Below are 14,969 nucleotides of genomic sequence, written 5' to 3'. Positions count from 1 at the left end.
TTTTATAAAGTTTTTCTTCTTCTCTTTTTTAGTAATTGTATACAGGAGAAGGGGTTACTAGCCCATTGCTCCCGGCATTTTAGTCGCCTCATACGACACGCATGGCTTACGGAGGAAAGATTCTTTTCCACTTCCCCATATACACATTTTCATTAATCCAGCCATGATATTTTTTTCAAAATTATATAATAAACACGATACATAACATAAAAAGATGACAAATACACCCCACAATAGAATAAATAAACATAAATATAAGATGTGGGAGCCTGGTTTGTTTACATAACTCAGCGCCTGTTACCTCTCCTGTACTCATTCTTTCTCTCTCTCATTTATTCGTTTTATCTCATTTACTTACTCCTGACCCTACATTAAGACTACAAATATTTTAAGGTAAGTAATGAGTGAACTGTATATACATTTTATCGCTCTGGGATGCTTAAATATCATAGAATAGTATGTGTGGGTGGGGTGGCCTGGTGAGGTAGCCTGGCTATTACAATACATACCACACTTGATTTCTTACAATAAATACTACTTGTCTCACCCTAGATTAAGACTATAAATATTTTAAGGTAAGTAATGAGTGCACTATGTGTGTATTGTACCTTTTTATTGTTTTTTGATGCCTGGTTCTATTGCTAACTTAATATATGTTAGTGTAAACTTGTTATCTAGTGTTTGTATGCATTTATAAGTGGAAAAAAAGGGTGTTCCACTTTACGGCGATTTCCGCTTTACGGCGGTAGCCTGGAACCTAACCTGCCGTATAAGTGGGGCCCTCCTGTACTTGCACCTTTTGCAACAACAGCTTCCTTGATTGTTTTTCTGTTTGCCAAGATAGTACTGATGGTTGAATGGGGTTTGTTGTATAGCCTTTCCAACTCAGACATATGCACTCCACTTTAGTATTTTTCAATTATCTCTTTCTTCATTTTCATCGTAATTCTCACCCTTTTAACACAGGCTTGACACTAGAAGCTTTCTTGGGACCCGTGGTGGCTTATTTAGTGGTTACAAGCACTAAAAACACTGGAATAATCCAAAATACAGTGGACCCCCGCCTTATGATATTAATCCGTTCCTGAGAGCTCATCGTAAGCTGAAATTATCATTAGCTGAATTAATTTTCCCCATAAGAAATAATGGAAATCAAATTAATCCATTCCTGACACCCCAAAGTATGAAAAAAAAAGAATTTTTTTTTACCACATGAAATATTAATTTTAATACACACAAACTGAAGAAGACATGCACAGTTACTACTATACTAAGAATAGAATACATGACACTTACCTTTATTGAAGATCTGGTGATGATTGATGGGATGGGAGGAGGGGAGAGTGTGGAAGTTATTGTTTAGAAGGGGAATCCCTTTCCATTAGGACTTGAGGTAGCAAGTCCTTTTCCAGGGTTACTTCCCTTCTTCTTTTAATGCCACTAGGACCAGCTTGAGAGTCACTGGACCTCTGTCGCACAACAAATCTGTCCATAGAGCTCTGTACCTCTCGTTCCTTTAAGACTTTCCTAAAATGGGCCATAACATTGTCATTGTACAGGTTGCCAACACGGCTTGCAGTAGCTGTGTCAGGGTGATTTTCATCCATAAAGGTTTGCAGTTGAACCCACTTTGCACACATTTCCTTAATCTTTGAAGTAGGCAACTTCCTCAATTTCTCTCTCCCCTCTGAAGCAGTTTCCTCAGGTCTGGCCTCTTGCTGTTGAAGATGATCTTGCAGCTCATCAGTGGTTAGTTCTTCATTGTCCTCCTCCACCAATTCTTCCACATCCTTCCCACTAACCTCCAATCCCAAGGACTTCCCCAATGCCACAATGGATTCCACAACTGGCATATGCTTCTCAGGGTTAGCCCCAAACCCTTCAAAATCCCTTTCTTCTACACATTGTGGCCACAGTTTCTTCCAGGCAGAGTTCAAGGTCCTCTTAGTCACTCCCTCCCAAGCCTTACCTATAAGGTTTACACAACTGAGGATACTAAAGTGATCTTTCCGAAACTCTCTTAGTCAGTCGAGTGTTTGAGGTCACTTCAAAGCACTTTTGAAACATAGCTTTTGTGTAGAGTTTTTTGAAGTTTGAAATGACCTGCTAGTCCATGGAATGCAGGAGAGGAGTGGTATTAGGAGGCAAAAACTTAACCTTAATGAAGCTTATGTCCCCAGAAAGTCACTCTGCCAAGTCTGAAGGATGACCAGGAGCATTGTCTAATACCAGGGGGCACTTAAGGTCCAATTTCTTTTCCATTAGGTAATTTTTCACAGTGGGGGCAAATGCATGGTGTAACCAGTCATAGAAAAAGTCCCTAGTGACCCATGCCTTTCTGTTTGCCCTCCACAGTACACACAAATTAGCCTTGAGGACATTGTTTTGCCTGAACATTCTGGGAGTTTCAGAGTGATACACCAATAAAGGCTTAACTTTGCAATCACCACTAGCATTAACACACATCAAAAGAGTAAGCCTGTCTTTCATAGGCTTATGTCCTGGGAGTGCCTTTTCCTCCTGAGTAATGTAGGTCCTGCTTGGCATTTTCTTCCAAAACAGGCCTGTTTCATCACAATTAAACTTGTTCAGGTTTCAGTCCTTCACTGTCTATGTACTCCTTGAATTCATTCACATATTTTTCAGCCGCTTTTTTGTCCGAACTGGCAGCCTCACCATGCCTTATTACACTATATATGCCACTATGATTCTTAAATCTCTCAAATCAACCTTTGCTGGCCTTAAATTCACTCACATCACCACTAGTTGCAGGCATTTTTCTAATTAAATCGTCATGCAACTTCCTAGCCTTTTCACATATGATCGCTTGAGAGATGCTGTCTCCTGCTATCTGTTTTTCGTTTATCCACACCAATAACAGTCTCTCAACATCTTCTATCACTTGCGATCTCTGTTTTGAACACAAACTTTATTTTATTATTATTATGTATCCTCCTCCTCCTCCTCCTCTTCCTCTTCCTCTTCTTCCTCTTCCTCTTCCTCTTCCTCTTCCTCTTCCTCCTCCTCCTCTTCCTCCTCCTCCTCTTCCTCCTCCTCCTCTTCCTCCCTATTCCTCCTCTTCCTCCCTATTCCTCCTCTTCCTCCCTATTCCTCCTCTTCCTCCCTATTCCTCCTCCTCCTCCCTATTCCTCCTCCTCCCTATTCCTCCTCCTCCCTATTCCTCCTCCTCCCTGTTTCTCCTCCTCTTCCTCCTCCTCCTTCTCCCTCCCTCCCTTCCTTCCTCCTCCTTCCTCGTCCTCTTCCTCCTCCCCCTCCCCCCTCCTCCCCCCAACAACAACAACTACTGCTACTACTACAACAACGTAAAAGTTATTTAAATGATCATTTACCCATTTCATTAGTCCTTTATATTTATTTCTCATTTTTTCTGTATGTAAAACAATAGTTATTCTTGGGTTTCTATTTTTTGTTCCTCAGATGAAACATTGCCATGTTTAGCTTCAGAACCAACTTCAGTAGATACAGGATGTTTTCTAGAGCGTCCACGTCTTTTTCTCACACTAGGTGAATGGCAGTTTGTTTTGCTTGCTGAAAACAAGTTTAGTTCAATAAAATGTATTTTTTGTTAATACTTTTGGGTGTCTGGAACAGATTAATTGGATTTACATTATTTCTTATTGGAAATATTGCTTCAGTTTTCGTCGAATTCGGTTTTCATCAGACTCTCTGGAACGAATTAAAAATGAAATCCGAGGTTCCACTGTATATATAATTTTTTCAACAAAGCAGCTGTATCCCACTGAGTCAGGGCGGACCACAAAGAAAAATGAAAGTTCCCTGTATATATTCAAATTAAAAAATGAGTTTTAGGTCACTTTACTTTTTTCCCCTTGCTTGAACTTGCTTGTGATGAACCATTCATGTGAGGGCTGAGGTGCTACCCTCATGGTGCCTACTCATTGTGCAGCTTTGTTCTACTCATCAGATCCCATTCTGAGTATTCTAAAAGGAGTTTACAACACTTCTCATGCCTGTCTTGTGCTAGAACCACACAGGGAGTTTGACACTGATTGTTCCTTATTCAGTCGTTATGCTAGGCATCTCATTACTGTGATGAATTGACTGTTCTGTTGTCATCATAGGCTTCATGAGTAGGAACTTCACATGACAGCTTTCCAAGGTCTGATGGATCACTAAAGCACTCTGGACATAGGACTTGTTTGCCACAGTTTTTCTAACCTTTGTCTCTATTTTCCTAAACCAGTGAGCTTCACTCACAGATGCAGTGTTTCTTAACTGGCTGGAGTGCAAGTTTCCTTAACTATTCCCTATTACACCTTTAAGGATATTTCTTGCCATACTCAGCTGCATGTCCTGTTTATTCTCACTGCTCTGTGATGTCCTTTGCAACCTTGGTTCCTAACCTTGTAGGCCCTTGACTATTATATGTTTCATATGCAGCACAAACTACTGCTGTTGTTGCAGTCATCAGAAGATAGTGTGTTCATAACCATGGAGTGTTTCTCTGCTCCACATTAAGCTCTTAGGAGGACCATTTCTCTCATGGTCATACAGTGGACCCCCGAGTTTCGTGATTAATCCATTCCAGAGAGCCTGCCGAATGTTGAAATTGCCGAATGGCGAAACCATTTTCCCCATAAGAAATAATGGAAATAAAATTAATCTGTTCCCAACACCCAAAAATATTAAAAAAAAATATTTTTTTTCAAATTAAATGAAGATTTACATACTGAAAACAATGAGAAATCAAGTACATACATATAAAAAATAATAATAACATTACACTTACCTTTACTGAAGACTTCTGGGTGGATGGAAGACGGGAGGAGGGGATAGGAGGAAGGTGTACACTATTGTTTGGAAGGAGAATCTCCTTCCATTAGGACTTCAGGTATGAAGTCCTTATCTGGGGTTACTTCCCTTCTTTGTTTTTTAAAGACACTGGGAGCAACTTGAGTCACTGGACCCCTGTTGCACAAAATAACTGTCTAGAGAGCTGTTTCTGGCATTTCTTTAAGATTTGTCTGAAGTGGGACACAACAGTGTCATTGTACATGTTGCCAGTACGGCCTGCAACAGCTTTGTTAAGGTGAAGTTCATCCATAAATGTTTGCACTTCAGTCCACTTTGCACAAATGTCCTTAATCTTTGAAGAAGGCACCTTCCTTCATCTCTCTTCCTCCTCCTCTGCAGCAGTTTCCTGAGCTGTGATCTCTTGCTGTTGCAGATGAAGCTCTTGCAGCTCTGTAGTGGTTAGCTCTTCCCTGTGGTCCTCCACCAACTCTTCCACATCCTCACCACTCACCTCCAACCCCAGGGACATCCCCAATGCCACAATAGATTCCACAACTGGCATAGGCTCCTTAGGGTCAGCCCCAAACCCTTCAAAATCCCTCTCTTGTACACATTCTGGCCACAATTTTCTCCAAGCAGAGTTCAAAGTCCTGGAAGTCACTCCCTGTCAAGCCTTACCTATAAGGTTTATGCAGTGGAGGATATTAAAGTGATCTTTCCAGAACTCTTAGGGTCAATTCAGTGTCTGAGGTCACTTCAAAGGATTTTTGAAACACTGCTTTGGTGTACAGTTTTTTGAAGTTTGAAATGACCTGCTGGTCCATGGGCTGGAGGAGAGGAGTTGTATTAGGGGGCAAGAACTTCACCTTGATGAAACTAAACTCCTCCACTATTTGCTCTTCCAAGTCTGGAGGATGAGCATTACCAGGAGGCACTTGAGTGGCAGTTTATTTTCCAGGAGGTATTTCTTCACACTGGGGCCAAACACTTCATTAAACCAGTCTAGGAAAATTCTCCTTGTGACCCATGCCTTATTGTTACCCTTCCACATCACACACAAATTACTCTTGGTGACACTTTTTCTTGAACACTGGGATTTTCAGAGTGATACACCAGTAAAGGCTTCACTTTGCAATCCCCACTAGCATTACTACAAAACATGAGAGTAAGCCTATCCTTCATAGGCTTGTGTCCTGGCAGTGCCGTTTCCTCCTGCGTGATGTAGGTCCTCTTTGGCATTTTCTTCCAAAAGAGGCCTGTTTCGTCACAATTAAACACTTGTTGGGGTTTGAATTCTCCAGTGTCTACGCACTCCTTAAACTTCTGTACAAACTTCTCAGCTGCATTTTTGTCAGAACTGGCAGCCTCACCATGCCTTATCACACTGTGAATGCCACTACGCTTCTTAAATCTCTCAAACCAACCTTTGCTGGCCTTAAAATCACAAGCATCACCACTTGTTGCAGGCATTTTCTTTACGAGATCATCATGCAACTGCCTTGCCTTTTCACATATTATCGGCTGCATAACACTATCTCCTGCTAACTGTTTTTCGGTAATCCACACCAACAATTACCTTTCCACTTCTTCGAGGATTTGCGATCTCTTTTTTGTCAGCATATCTACCCCTTTTGCAACAACAGCACACTTTATATCCTTTCCCTTCACCACGATCGAAGTGATGGTTGAATTAGGTTTGCCATACATCCTGGCAAGTTCTGTAACACGCACTCCACTCTCATATTTTTCAATGATTTCCTTCTTGAATTCGATCGTGTTCCTCACTTTCTTCACCAAAGGGCTTGCACTAGCTTTCCTTGGGCCCATGGTGACTTATTTAGCAGTTGCAATCACAAAAAACAATTGATTATTATGAAATGTATTGTATGAACCTGCGGGGTGATGGTCACGTGCTGGTAAACAATGGCACACTGAGTGTGAATGGTGCAGGAGACTGGCTTTGTGTGCGCGGTGACAGGCGGACAGGTACCCGACGGTCGCCAAATCATGAGTCCAATCACGAACTGCGAGGCACTGTACTCTGTAATCCTGATCATCCTTCTGGAACCCTCTGGAACTCTAGGTTGTCTAGTGGCTTTGGGACTGTCCTTCTAGACTAACCCTATTCCCCTCAGTAATGTGGACACATGGTGTCTCCATGTTGTCATTTTTCTTTCCCTTCAAGGGTTCCCTGCTACACTTGACCCTTCCTTGCTTCTACCTTGTGTACATAGTCTTCCTCCACCTTGTCTTCAGGATCCTGGCTCCTCTCAGTATCATGCTGCTCACACTCTGTATTTCATACTCTTCATCCTGTCTTCTGGTCTGCTGCCAGTTTGTTGTCCGTGTTGATGCAGTACTTCAAATTCATGGCCTATGACCAACACCTTGGGCAGGCAGCTGCCTAACTTCTGTGGCTATGACATCTGGGGCATAGTTGGTTCTGTCCTGTTGGCCCACACCACTTTGCAATTGATTCTCGCCAGTCTGTGAGCCTCCTGCCAGTCAGTAGATACTGAATGCTGTGCGAGTCTCCTGCTAGTCAGTGGTTACTTATCACTATGCATTTGAAGTCTTGCTGGTTCTTTGTGTAGCCTTTCCAGGGTTTCCTCTCTGTTTCCATGATACAAGTCCTTCCATTTATTTTGGTTTTCTTCAAGGATAAGTTGGGATTCTTCAGTTTGGATGTTAAGCAAGTTATATTTTTTTGACTATTGTACACACTTCCTGAGTCAGTGTCTGGGGTCAGCCAGAGGTCATGCAGCAGTCAGGCAGTGATAGTTTGCACCTACATACACCACACCTGCTTTAGTTAATTGGTGAGAACCTGTTTTTATTTTTCTCCTCTTACAGTTACCTAGACGAGCATTATGCATGAGGATGGCTTCCCTAGTCTAGAGCCATAAACATGTCCAAGGACACTGTTCCATGCGCTCGGTAAGGTCATGCTTTCCTCGGGTATTAAATTCAACATGACCAAGTCCTTAACAACATAGGGTTGAATGCTTCTTTCTGCCTTGGCTCAGATGACTCCCTGTTATATGGGGTGTTTCTCCTGTCACAAAATTTTCAAGTTATGTCAGCTATCCTGGTTGGCAGAGGCAGTGCCAACCCTTGGTCATGTTGATGTCTACCACCTGTAGGTCATTGATGTGTTCCTGGGGAGTCTTGCCTCTAGCTACTCTTGTGGTTCTCCTGCTGTTGCTTATACTGCTACATGGTATTGATGATACTGGTAGTACATGGTATGTATGATGGTAGTGGTACAGGGTGTGTATGCAGTAACAAGGCTGGTGTGACCTCTCAGGCTGATGCATGGCTGATCACCTATATCAGAGTTGTTCAGTCTTGCTCATACAGTCATGTATGACAGTGGGCTGTCAGGCCTGTCATCACTCCAGCTAAATCATGCTTCATGCTGCCTGAGCTAGTCTGTGTGACTGCTTCCTCTGTAATTCTGCTAACATTCAACAGTTGTGTACTCAGACTTTCTGGTGCTGGTGTAGTTTTTGGTGGGCATCCTAAGGTTGTTACTGCTGGATAGTACATTTTGCCTTGAAAAGTGTGCTTCCAGTGACATCTTCGACCTCCCCCACCTGTTGTGATTTGGACGCAGGCTGGATTTTAAGGCTTTGCCACTCCCAGATGATGGTGAGCAAATAAAACCAAATAAACTCTGGTAAAAAGAACATTGTACTAAATGTAGAGCTGCACAAGACCCTACTGGAGCTGAAGGAGGGAGGTATTAAGAAAAGTATCACAATATCAAGTGAGTTACTTGGGACCCCGTCTTCAGTAATGAGTTTTTCCAAATCAAAATGTACTATTTCTACAATGTAGCATATTTCAGCAATATAGACTTACCTCTTCTGTACAGTGCTAAATGATACTTGGGCATTTAGTTCTTTTTGTGATTATTTTTGTTCATACTATGGCATTTTCTAAGAAAATTTGCTGTACTGTAGTTGTATTTTTAGTTGATAGAATCCAATTTTCTTGAAATTATTATTTATTGTTATGCTGTGAGTTGTAATTATTTCTTCAGCTGCAATCAGTATAATTAAAGTATGTCTTCTTAGCTACAGTTATAATTTTGACCCTCTTCTGCTGAAGAGGATCCTAGAAGGGGGTTGAAATATACAGATCAATAAATCTTGAGTTTCTGTCTCCATGTGGGTTCTTATTGAGCATTGACAGATGTTCATTACACTTAATTTATTCACAGTTATAATTGCTTAACAGATCTTTGACAGCTGAATGGGGAAAGTATGGTATGCGCTTCAACTGCATAGCTCCTGGTCCTATTGGGACAGAAGGTGCATCTAGTCGTCTGGACCCAACTGGTAAATTTATGAAGCGCGCGCATGAGTATATTCCTGCTGGACGGCTGGGGGAAGTAGAAGAGGTGGCTAATCTAGCAACTTACCTTGTTTCTGACTATTCAACATGGATCTCAGGAGAGGTATGTTAAGTGTTTGGAATTACATTGCATATATACCCAAGCATTACTCTCCAATGTGCATAGATCGACTACTGACATTTTTCCAAATGCTCCTTAATTTTTTTATATTTCTTGGGTATAAGTCAACTCTAGATTTTAACCCCTTCAGGGTCCAAGGCCCAAATCTGAAGTGGTGCCCCAGTGTCCAAGAATTTTCAAAAAAAAATTTGTTATTTTTTCTTATGAAATGGTAGAGAATCTTTTTGTGAAGGTAATAAAACAAAAAGTACGAAATTTGATGGAAAATTGACGAAATTATGCTCTCGCGAATTTTGATGTGTCAGCGATATTTACGAATCGGCGATTTTGCCGACTTTGACTCCCATTTCAAGCCAATTACATTATTCCAGTCAACCAAATTCTTAACTATTTCACTAGTATTACTTCTATTCTATCGATTGAGCACAAGAAATTGCCAAGTCAACTGTTTCAACTACAAATTAAAGTGATCGGAAATTGTTAATTTGGCCAATTTAACACAAAGTTCAAAATATTCCAATTTCAAAATAGGGTCCAGAATAAACAATGTAGGTATTCCTGGAATTAAACTAACATTTCCTCTGTTCATTAGTTACGTTTTGAGGCTTTACAAATAAATTCCATTTTGATTTTTTATTCACATAATGAATTTTTATTCACACCAAAAAATAGAAGATTTACTGTTATGCAATACTGTAATAATTGTATAAATATCATCACCATATTTGTGAATGCATATTAGACCCACCAGCTGGCGTGTATTAGACGTGTGAGGTCGTTTATTTACTCTTGAATATCGTCAAAAATTTAACATTTCTGCTACTTTGAGCTCAGTTTCAAGCCATTTCCAGTGCTAAAACCAATCAAAATCATCTCTATTTCTGTAATATGTCTTCCATTCTATCAAATGAGACCAAGAAATCGCAAATACAACTATAAAAAACATACGAAAAGACACTGCAAAGTCGCTGTTTTAATCGAAAAATTATGATTTCAGTTTTTTTCTCTCATTATACACAGTGTGCTGCAGGATCTGTTTTATGTGGTGCACACATACCACATAGATGTATTCTCTCATATCTAGGCCCAAATGTACCACTCACAGTTTATCAGAGTGAGCTGAGCTCATGGCGTAGATCTACGGTTTGGACCCTGAATGTAAAGCCATAGATCTACGGGACGGACCCTGAAAGGGTTAAGGGACTTTAAAAGGGTCAAATGGTTCTCATGTGAAAACATTCCAGCTGAAACCTAGAAAAATGTACCAAAAATGTAAAAATAGCACCACAGGCCTGTCAGTATTTATGACTAAAGCAGAAAATACTATACCTAACACTTGATAAACATAACAATAAAGTAACACCGCAATAAACATAAACCCTCGATATAATGGCCTTATATGGGGATTGTCTATTGTCCATTATATCAAAATAATATTCAAAACAAGCACTTAAGTATCCTACTATATACCTAATATGTATAATACTGTACATATAATTTACAGTTAAGTTACAATGAACATGGCAGTAAAGAAGTTAAAAGTACTATTTACTCAGGGATTTTAACCATTATTTTAAAAGTCCGTTACATGAAGGTCTGTTGTATGGAGACTTTACTGTACTGTCTCATGATATGCAGGTTTTACTCACACCCATTCAGCACATAAGAACAGATTTAGAAAGGACATAAGAAAGTACTGGTTTTCAAAACTGAGTTGTCAATGATTGGAACAATCTATCAAGTTGGGTTATATAAGCTAAAACTTTGGGTAGTTTTAGAAGTAGGTAAGATGAATATATGAATGAGAAGTGTTGGGTTTGATTAGGACCCGAGGTATTGAAGCTAACCTCTTGTGAAGCTTTGGGAATAGGATGGACATACATGTATATGTACAGGAGGGCCCCACTTATACAGCAGGTTCAATTGTAGGCTGCCATAAAGTGAATCACCCTTTTTTCACTCTTAACCCTTAAACTGTCCAAACATAGATCTATGTTCACATGCATAGCACTCCAACCCTTATTTTCTCCATTTGAAAGCATGTAAAAAAACGTAGGTCTACATTCGGAGCACTATGCACGTGAACATAGATCTACGTTTGGACAGTTTAAGAGTTAAATGCAAGTAAATGCCTGATAACATGTTTATACTATCATATAGTATTAAGTTAGCAGTAGAACTAGGTATAAAAACAATAAAAAATAAAATGCATGTACAGTACACTCATTACTTACCTTAAAATATTTATAGTCTTAATGTAGAGTGAGAGGTGAGCAGTATTTATGTGTAGGAAGTCAGGTGTAGGTAGCCCAGGTGTAGGTAGCCCAGGTGTAGGTAGCCCAGGTGTAGGTAGCCCAGGTGTAGGTAGCCCTGGTGTAGGTAACCCAGGTGTAGGTAGCCCAGGTGTAGGTAGCCCAGGTGTAGGTAGCCCAGGTGTAGGTAGCCCAGGTGTAGGTAGCCCAGGTGTAGGTAGCCCAGGTGTAGGTAGCCCAGGTGCAGGTAGCCCAGGTGTAGGTAGCCCAGGTGTAGGTAGCCCAGGTGTAGGTAGCCCAGGTGTAGGTAGCCCAGGTGCAGGTAGCCCAGGTGTAGGTAGCCCAGGTGTAGGTAGCCCAGGTGTAGGTAGCCCAGGTGTAGGTAGCCCAGGTGTAGGTAGCCCAGGTGTAGGTAGCCCTGGTGTAGGTAGCCCAGGTGTAGGTAGCCCAGGTGTAGGTAGCCCAGGTGTAGGTAGCCCAGGCGTAGGTAGCCCAGGTGTAGGTAGCCCTGGTGTAGGTAGCCCAGGTGCAGGTAGCCCAGGTGTAGGTAGCCCAGGTGTAGGTAGCCCAGGTGTAGGTAGCCCAGGTGTAGGTAGCCCAGGTGTAGGTAGCCCAGGTGTAGTTAGCCCAGGTGCAGGTAGCCCAGGTGTAGGTAGCCCAGGTGTAGGTAGCCCAGGTGTAGGTAGCCCAGGTGTAGGTAGCCCAGGTGCAGGTAGCCCAGGTGTAGGTAGCCCAGGTGTAGGTAGCCCAGGTGTAGGTAGCCCTGGTGTAGGTAGCCCAGGTGTAGGTAGCCCAGGTGTAGGTAGCCCAGGTGTAGGTAGCCCAGGTGTAGGTAGCCCAGGTGTAGGCAGCCCAGGTGTAGGCAGCCCAGGTGTAGGCAGCCCAGGTGTAGGCAGCCCAGGTGTAGGCAGCCCAGGTGTAGGTAGCCCAGGTGTAGGTAGCCCTGGTGTAGGTAGCCCTGGTGTAGGTAGCCCAGGTGCAGGTAGCCCAGGTGCAGGTAGCCCAGGTGCAGGTAGCCCAGGTGTAGGTAGCCCAGGTGTAGGTAGCCCAGGTGCAGGTAGCCCAGGTGGAGGTAGCCCAGGTGTAGGTAGCCCAGGTGTAGGCAGCCCAGGTGTAGGTAGCCCAGGTGTAGGTAGCCCAGGTGTAGGTAGCCCTGGTGTAGGTAGCCCAGGTGCAGGTAGCCCAGGTGCAGGTAGCCCAGGTGCAGGTAGCCCAGGTGCAGGTAGCCCCAGTGTAGGTAGCCCCGGTGTAGGTAGCCCAGGTGTAGGTAGCCCAGGTGTAGGTAGCCCAGGTGTAGGTAGCCCAGGTGTAAGTAGCCCAGGTGTAGGTAGCCCAGGTGCAGGTAGCCCAGGTGCAGGTAGCCCAGGTGCAGGTAGCCCAGGTGTAGGTAGCCCAGGTGTAGGTAGCCCAGGTGTAGGTAGCCCAGGTGCAGGTAGCCCAGGTGTAGGTAGCCCAGGTGTAGGTAGCCCAGGTGTAGGTAGCCCAGGTGTAGGTAGCCCAGGTGTAGGTAGCCCAGGTGTAGGTAGCCCAGGTGCAGGTAGCCCAGGTGTAGGTAGCCCAGGTGCAGGTAGCCCAGGTGTAGGTAGCCCAGGTGTAGGTAACCCAGGTGTAGGTAGCCCAGGTGTAGGTAGCCCAGGTGTAGGTAGCCCAGGTGTAGGTAGCCCAGGTGCAGGTAGCCCAGGTGTAGGTAACCCAGGTGTAGGTAGCCCAGGTGCAGGTAGCCCAGGTGCAGGTAGCCCAGGTGTAGGTAACCCAGGTGTAGGTAGCCCAGGTGTAGGTAACCCAGGTGTAGGTAGCCCAGGTGTAGGTACCCCAGGTGTAGGTAGCCCAGGTGTAGGAAGCCCAGGTGCAGGTAGCCCAGGTGCAGGTAACTCAGGTGTAGGTAGCCCAGGTGTAGGTAGCCCAGGTGTAGGTAGCCCAGGTGTAGGCAGCCCAGGTGTAGGCAGCCCAGGTGTAGGCAGCCCAGGTGTAGGTAGCCCAGGTGTAGGTAGCCCAGGTGTAGGCAGCCCAGGTGTAGGCAGCCCAGGTGTAGGTAGCCCAGGTGTAGGTAGCCCAGGTGTAGGTAGCCCAGGTGTAGGTAGCCCAGGTGTAGGCAGCCCAGGTGTAGGTAGCCCATGTGTAGGCAGCCCAGGTGTAGGTAGCCCAGGTGTAGGCAGCCCAGGTGTAGGTAGCCCAGGTGTAGGTAGCCCAGGTGTAGGTAGCCCAGGTGTAGGCAGCCCAGGTGTAGGTAGCCCAGGTGTAGGTAGCCCAGGTGTAGGTAGCAAAGGTGTAGGCAGCCCAGGTGTAGGTAGCCCAGGTGTAGGCAGCCCAGGTGTAGGCAGCCCAGGTGTAGGTAGCCCAGGTGTAGGCAGCCCAGGTGTAGGTAGCCCAGGTGTAGGCAGCCCAGGTGTAGGTAGCCCTGGCTCCCCATCCCAAACTTAATATACAATATTTAAAGCAGCCCAAAGAGATAAAATACGCAAACAGTACACTCATTATTTACTTTAAAATATGTGTAGTCTTAATGTAGGATGACAGGCGAGTAGTATTTATTTGTAAGAAGTCAGGTGTAGGTAGCCCAGGTGTAGGTAGCCGGTAGATGTAGCTATGAAGTCCGCCTGGTTATGTAGCTGCACCTACCTACATACCTATACGATATTTAATGCGGCCCAGAGCCATATTATTGCCATCAACATACCTTGTCCACTGAGTTTAATCGTTTCTAACCTGCCATATAAGTTTGGCCATCATAAATGAAGGGAGAAGTAATGAGAATTTATGCCGAGAATTGTAAACAAAAGCGGAGGGGAGTGACTGGGTCAAACACAGATTCATACATGTTTCTCTGGTGCTGGACCAGAGAAAACGTAATGTTTTCCCTCCGCACCTAATATTTATGTTAAATTTATTGTGCTGGGGGTGTATATATCATGTTTATATGCTATATAAAGTGTTTCTTATATAATTTTGAAGAAAATATCATAGATGGATTAATGAAAATGTCCATATTAACGTAACATAAGACATTTTATGTGCCCAAGAGTGATTATTATTAATTATCAGTAGTATTACTATGCCGTTAAGACTAGAGGGACACTCTTAGTGGTTCTAATGTGTACCTGCATGCCAACACAGCGTGTAAGTATATTTAGGTACAGGGACACAAGTACAGTGGACCTCTGCCTAACGATATTATTTCAATCCAGAAGTCTGTTTGGGTGCTGTTATAAACCGAATTTGTTCCCATAAGAAATATTGTGAATTAGATTAGTCCGTTTCAGACCCCTAAAAATACACCTACAAAAGCACTTACAAAAATACACTTACATAATTGGTCGAGTTGGGAGCTGATCGTTAGGCGGGGGTCCACTGTATAATTATCAGAGTACATATAAAATATGGAATAACTTTAAAACACTTGAAATTTTGGGAAGTTTCCAGACATAATAGAGGAATGTGTTTTGGAGAATGTAAAGAAACCA

At 43.3% G+C, this 14,969-nt stretch overlaps 1 protein-coding gene across 4 annotated transcripts in view; it reads left to right on the top strand.

Annotated features, from left to right (window-relative positions):
• LOC128705316 (2,4-dienoyl-CoA reductase [(3E)-enoyl-CoA-producing], mitochondrial) overlaps window positions 1-14,969 on the top strand; it is a 145,485-nt gene that overhangs the window by 89,854 nt on the left and 40,662 nt on the right. For all 4 annotated transcript variants that reach the window (XM_070092150.1, XM_053800532.2, XM_053800542.2 and 1 more), the window contains exon 6: window positions 9,019-9,238. In XM_070092150.1, coding sequence (XP_069948251.1) covers window positions 9,019-9,238 — 220 coding nt within the window. The remainder of the gene's footprint in view (window positions 1-9,018; window positions 9,239-14,969) is intronic.

This window comes from Cherax quadricarinatus, chromosome 3 (assembly GCF_038502225.1).
Source record: "Cherax quadricarinatus isolate ZL_2023a chromosome 3, ASM3850222v1, whole genome shotgun sequence".
NCBI lineage: Eukaryota > Metazoa > Arthropoda > Malacostraca > Decapoda > Parastacidae > Cherax > Cherax quadricarinatus.
Note: the sequence above shows the minus strand (reverse complement) of the source record. Positions and strands in the feature narration are given on the sequence as shown.